A 6,511-nucleotide genomic window follows, 5' to 3' on the forward strand; every position below is an offset into this window, starting at 1 on the left:
CTCCTTCCTACAAATACTTGCTTCTTATATTTGTACAAGTTCCCGTATTTGGTGCCTTGTTCTGTACTGAAAAGACAACACTTGTTGCTAAAAGACATTGTTATGTATAGGATTTTCCATGTCGTCTTCTGTTGCATATGAGCTCAGTTGCACATGTCAGGGATTAACCGAATGAATTTTTTGAGACAGAGATTAAACCATAGGAGGATTAAATCTCCAAGGGGATTGCGTGGAAGAAAGGGATCCACTCAATCCCTCTCTGGATTAAATCCACTTGAGGAATTAATCCCTTACAACCGAACATAGCTTTAATAGCTTCTCCAGCCAACCGTGAAGGTATAACTAAAGTTCTATTGCATAAGTGGCTAGATTTTATGTACAACAGGTCACATTACAAGATCTAATAGAAGGAAATAACCAATTTCATGAGTCTAAAGCAGAATCCATCGAGGTATATATATATGACCAATTTACCAGTACCGTGTGAATTAACGACAAAAGGTATTAAGGCTTGTATTGTAGTACTATATATCATGTTACAGCCAATACATATCATATCAACATGAACCAATTTCATCGGAAAAGAATTGTTATTAATTAATTACAAGAGAAAATCCGAATCTTGTGCATGAGAATCGCGAATGAAAATAATGGTGTTACAACGACCCGAAGCAGGTGATTGGTAAGTAAAGAACAAATGAAATCGAATGGGACGATAAATTTACATGTCATAATTCCTTTTCCTAGCTATCCATCTTCACGCAGTAGCGAGTAGTATTTGTGATCCCATGCATATGAGTTAGCCGGGAGGTGGCAAGGTGAAGGCGCCGTCGTCGATATTTCTTCCACCGCACTGCTCGCTGACGTAGCTGGCGACGGCGGCCATGACCGCCGCACGGAAGTTGGGGTCCGCGACCGCCTTCTGCATGATGCTAGCCATCGGGACGACGTTGCCGTGACCGTGACTCGACGCCGCAGCCGGCAGACCGGATATGGCCACGGCGCCGCTGGGCGAACAGTAGCGTTGCGGCAGCGCGGCGAGCGGGAAGGCCAGCCGCGGCGGCGCGCCGTCGCAGCTTGCGCGTCGAGCGGCGGCGGCGGCGGCAGCGTAGGGCGTGAGCGGGTGGCTGTGGACGCCGTCGTACGTGGTGACCAGCACGGCCGTGTCGTGCGCGCACCGCTGGACCTTCTTCCGGACGGGGCAGTCGGGCGTGGCCGTGCAGCGGTAGTAGGCGCGCGGCCACGGGTTGCCCTTGGCCACCTTCTGGCCGTACTTCCTCCACTGGCACCCGTCGTTGACCGTGGCCGCGCTGCACCGCGTCCTGACGGTGACGCGGTCCGGCCTCTGCTGCGGCGGCGGCGGGGGCGCCCCCGGCAGCCGCCGCAGCGCCTTCTCGCTGCTTCCTCCGTCGTCGTTGTCTACAATTACCACCCTCTGCCGCTTGGCGCCAGAGCCGCCGCCGCAGCGCAAACCGAGGGCCAGACCGGTCCCGTCGTCGGCGTCGTTACTGGCGCTGATCTCCCCTCGTCGTCCTTCCGCGCGGAAACTTGCGCGGTTCGCGTTCGCCGCCGGTCCAAGGCTAAGTGACAGAACTGGCCCGGCGGCAGGTTCGTCGTCGCCCAGGTTCATCTGCGCGCACAGCACACATGCGTAAGTGTAGGATATGCGTCTTTCAGTAAAGTAACATGAGCGAAGCAAAAGTACCTTGTGAGCTGCGCCTGCGCCTCTCATCATCTCGTCCTTGAAAACAAGAGTAGTCTTAAGCTCCATGAATATGAATCCTAGCTAGCTAGTTTCTCTTAATGCCTGTCTATTTATAGACAGACAGACAGACAGATGAACCGTGCCGTGTGGGTGTGGCGCATCTATCCATCCATATTTATATATGTTACCGAAACAAAATGTCAAAAGTTGACTTTAATTAATCTAACTGCTGTGTTAAAAAGGGAGGATGGACAAGTAAGAGGGTGTTTGGTTTCTAGGGACTAATGTTTAGTCCCTTCATTTTGTTTTATTTTAGTATATAAATTGACAAATATAGAAACTAAAATAGAGTTTTAGTTTCTATATTTGATAATTTTGTAACTAAAGTGGAATAAAATGTATGGACTAAAAATTAGTCCCTAGAAACCAAACACCCGCTAAGTGCAAAAGGACACGGCAATTAAGGTAACGAACGGCGGCATATAATTAGAAACGGTTTGATTAGTTCGTTAATCTCGGCGTTTTGGAGACGTGACCGCTTTGGTCATCGGGGCCTTGACGCTTTCTCTCCTTAATTTCTGTCCGCGCGCGCGGCACGCTTGGTCAAGTCGGTCCAGATCCGGCGCATGCAGCTAGCAGCAGGTGTTGCCAAGAAATTCAAATTCTTCGCACGCCATTCAAATAAATGAAACATGGGCATAGATATTAATTATACTAGAAGTTGCGGTTTTAGAAACATGTGCACGTACGAAGAATGTTCCCGTGTTAAGAGGAGAAAACAGATGAAATAGCAGTTCCGTCTACGTCACAAAATGTTCTACGTGACGATGAACGACTACTTTAACCCTGACCGTAGTACATGAAAATCGAGGCCCTTTCAGCTCTGAATTTGACTTTGTCCCCCCACGTACGTGAAAAGGTCACATCATCATCAGCAGCCTAGCTATAAAAGTCGCCAAGTTTTTGTTCTTCACAGGTACGTACGATGTGCAAGTAGTAAGCGCTGACGAACAGGAAAGGATAACGTACCGGACGTACGTAGGAGCATGCAATGCAATTAGTAGTAAGCAGTTCTGACTTGTCTTGCCGCTCCCGGCCGGCCGTACGTCAAGATTCCGTGGATCCCCGTACCATTCCACCATACATTACAGGGTACGAATTGGTGCATGAAATTCTACCCAAGAACTAGCTACGAGTGCGTATTCTTGCAGGAATAGTTTTGCGCGTCTTTTACCTTTACCTGTCGCTTGCGTTTACCAAACGAGCTGAAGTCTGGAATACGATTCCAAGGATCTTCAAATATCTGTAATGCTCCGTTTATTTTGTTGGAATTAAATTCCATTCTAATAATTATAATTTAGACATAAACTAATTAAATTAATATATTTGTATATGTAATATATTTGTATGTTAGACTAAGTCATTTACTAGAGATAGTTATACACTACACTAATGCTATATAGAGAAGCAAGTAGAAGATGATACTATAAGTAGTATGTAAATTTATAAAATCAATTTTCATCTCTAACCCTATGAATTTGAGATTCATAGGGTTATATATAAATTTTGGAAGTTGTGAAATGTCATATTCTAAAAAAATAGCATACTCTATTAGTTAGATTCTAATTGCTCAAAATTAAAGATAACAATAGGACCTAATTCCTAATTTAACAGCTGAGGAAGACACATTTTGTCTCTCTTTTTTCATTTACCAGCATATATACATGACAAACACATCCGTACTTTGTGGTGCTGGTACGATGAATGAGCTCATGAGCTACTCCCTCTATCCTAGAAAGGATGTCGTTTTAACTTTTTAAGACAACCGACTCGTCTTATTAAAAAAATTATTACTTATTTTCATTTTGATTTAGTTTATCATATAACTTACTTTAACTATCAACTGATTTTTTCTCTATGTTTTCACAAATATTTTGGATAAAACATAGCGTCGAAAAAGTCAAACGACTTCCTTTCTAGGACAGATGGAGTAACTATTTTTATTGAAATTAATTAGACTTGACATCAACCTTAAGTCAAATAAATTTCAAGATATAAATGATAATCTAATAAAGGATCAATTCTCATGACATTAACAAAACTTAAATATATAGGCTACTGTATATATGTACTTGTGAGTTTAAGATAAGTGTAATATAAGTTGCACACGTGTCCTAATACCGGTCGACCTGAATGGACTTAGGTGACCGGGCTATATCATGAGTGATGCAGTGCTAATGAAGGATTTGAACCTCCAAAATCAAAATAAAAAGTGGTGAGAGCATAAATTCTTTGAATGCATGTGACACTCCTCAAGTGTATCTAGACTCTCTAGTGGGTTAATGAGCCTATGAATAAGTTTAATTAGAAATGATCATATCAAACTCATGATATATGTGCTGTCTTGTTGCCCTGTTGAGGAGGACCGTGATTGAAAAACAGGGGCAACAAGTTAGCAAATACAGCCAACACTTATAAGAAACAGAGCACTCCACTCAGCTCCACCACTCAGTTCACCAAAGACTTAGGCATCGAGTCCTCTCTCGACCAGTTTGTAATCCATCCCTTTTAAAGACTCAGTGCAGGGTACACAAATCACTCAACTGGACGTAAGGACATTCTGTCCGAACCAGTATAAAATCATTGTGTCTTCCTTGCACACCATTCGCACCAGACGCGTAAAGCACATAGATTACTAGCAAGTGGTTTCAAAACATCGACATCTGGTGCATCAGGTAGGTGAATATTTGCATCCCACAACACAAATTTTACCACATGGTTGTGGATGGCTGAAAATGTCGTCAACTGGGTCCTGAGTGCTGGCGTGCGCTTTGGGGGCCTTCGATTTTATCGTCACCGCTATGGGAGTTCTGGCGTGGGTCATTGCAGGAAACGATGACGCCTAAGAGGGGAGGGGTGAATTAGGACTTCTAAAAACTATCTCTAGACTAGGCTACAAATAAATTCTTAGGACAAAACCTATATAAATAACTCAACTAGATTGTGCAAACAAGATTTTGTCTATGTGTTGCTATGACTATCACAAAAGGACTTATGCAACCTAAGTTCCAATCCTATATAAACTACACCAAGAATAGTAAAGATTGCAACTTAAGTAGAGAGAGTAAATGTGGAATATTAAAGAGCTAGCAGAGAAAGCAAACTTTCGTGGATGATGCCGGTATTTTTACCGAGGTATCCGAAACCACACAAGATCCCGGCTAATCCTCGTTGGTGGCGTACGCAAAGGGTAGCCCACGCGAGGGACAAATACCATGGACGAGTAACTCCATAGAGAGCCATGGCCCACGGGCCTTCTCCACGCGCAGGTGTATGTAGGAAACACCTAAGAGGGGGTGAATGAGGGGAAAGAGAAAAAAGTAGAATGGCGACCGAGGTGGTGGCAATTGAGCCGAGAACCATCATTATCGTGCGAAGGTATAGATGACCAAATGGGCCGTGCCTGGCGAGCCGGCCCGAGGCACGACCCATTTAATAGTGCGTGGGCCAACCCGGCACGAGCGTCGTGCGATGTTTGGGCCGTATCTTCGGCCCGTAGTGCTGGCTTGGCCCGACACGATTATTTTTAAAAAAAATCATATATACATATGTACAATTTATATTCAATATTATAAACACCTGAGTATAATATTCTATTGGTTAGATAGCTTCGCTCAGTGTCTTCCACCCTTCTTCCATCAGGGTGTGGGTTTAAACCCTACATTCTGCACTGTTTTTTAATATTTTACGCTGAGTTGATTTGGAAAAAAATGTAGGGATTTTTTTTAAAAAATGACGTGAGACGACCGTTGAAACTGATGCTTTAGGTATAGTAGAGAGTAGAGATCCCTACCTTCTGCACTGTTTTTTAATATTTTACGCTAAGTTGATTTGGAAAAAAATGTAGGGATTTTTTTTAAAAAAATGGCGTGGGACGACCGTTGAAACTGATGCTTTAAGTATAGTAGAGAAAGTATAGTAGAGAGTAGAGATATATGTTTATCCGGTATCAGCAAAAAAAAATAAAAAAATAAACATGAGAATAAAGAGAAGAAAGGAGTGCCACTCTTCCCGACCCATAGAGGGTGCTTTGGCTTGTACATGGGCCGAGCTGCTCGGCTCACTACTGCCTGTGACTTGAGTTTGATACCGAATTGCTTACAGGAACATAATGAGGAGGTAAATTATAAAATTACAGCGCTGCTACACGTATCGATGTAGATTAAGAATAAGAGACAACAACAATTGTAGATTAAGGTTGATTATATTCCAGTCACAGTGTCATACGAGTGAGTGGTACGTGAATCACTTAAGAATTACAGAGGAGACCGGAGGAGTATGTACTAAAGCATGAACCTTAGCTGCTTAACCTTTATTTTCAGAATGATATTAAAAGTAGAGAATTGATCAATACAAATTCTTTTTAATTTAAATAGAAGTAAATATTTTAATTTGGATGTTGTTTCATATTTTATTTGGATTTATGTTTGATATCAGGTAGATTTTGTTTGGATATCGTACTATTCTATACTTTTTGGTTTGTTTGGTAAATATTTAATAAAGTATTTAGATGGCTATAGATTTGTTGTGGCCAAGGGTCACTACCGGAATCGACGGCTTTGCCGAGTGCCTGAAGCACTCAGCAAAGTCTTAAAAACACTCGGCAAAGTCTTTGCCGAGTGTCGCACTCGGCAAAGAGGGCTCGGCACACAGTGCATCGGTAAAGCCTTCTTTGCCGAGTACTTTTTCTCGGGCACTCGGCAAAGTGGTTTGTCGAGTGCCAGGGAACACTCGGCAAAGAAAAGC

General features: G+C 43.0%; 1 protein-coding gene across 1 annotated transcript; it reads right to left on the bottom strand.

The window, feature by feature from the left end:
• Positions 1-571: 571 nt before the first annotated feature.
• Positions 572-1,852, bottom strand: LOC103636034 (probable WRKY transcription factor 72). Its single transcript, XM_008658395.4, has 2 exons — positions 1,706-1,852; positions 572-1,630 (listed from the first exon to the last, which is right to left on the bottom strand). The coding sequence occupies exons 1-2, from the start codon at positions 1,769-1,771 to the stop codon at positions 800-802; spliced, it is 897 nt and encodes a 298-aa protein (XP_008656617.1). The 5' UTR covers positions 1,772-1,852; the 3' UTR covers positions 572-799.
• Positions 1,853-6,511: the final 4,659 nt, after the last annotated feature.

The sequence above is a fragment of the Zea mays genome, chromosome 8 (assembly GCF_902167145.1).
Source record: "Zea mays cultivar B73 chromosome 8, Zm-B73-REFERENCE-NAM-5.0, whole genome shotgun sequence".
In the NCBI taxonomy this organism is placed as follows: domain Eukaryota; kingdom Viridiplantae; phylum Streptophyta; class Magnoliopsida; order Poales; family Poaceae; genus Zea; species Zea mays.

Coding starts and splice junctions, on each gene's coding strand:
- LOC103636034 (XM_008658395.4), bottom strand. CDS start 1,771: ATGGAGCTTAAGACTACTCTTGTTTTCAAGGACGAGATGATGAGAGGC. Junction 1,631..1,705: donor GCGCAGGCGCAGCTCACAAG/GTACTTTTGCTT, acceptor CTGTGCGCGCAG/ATGAACCTGGGCGACGACGA.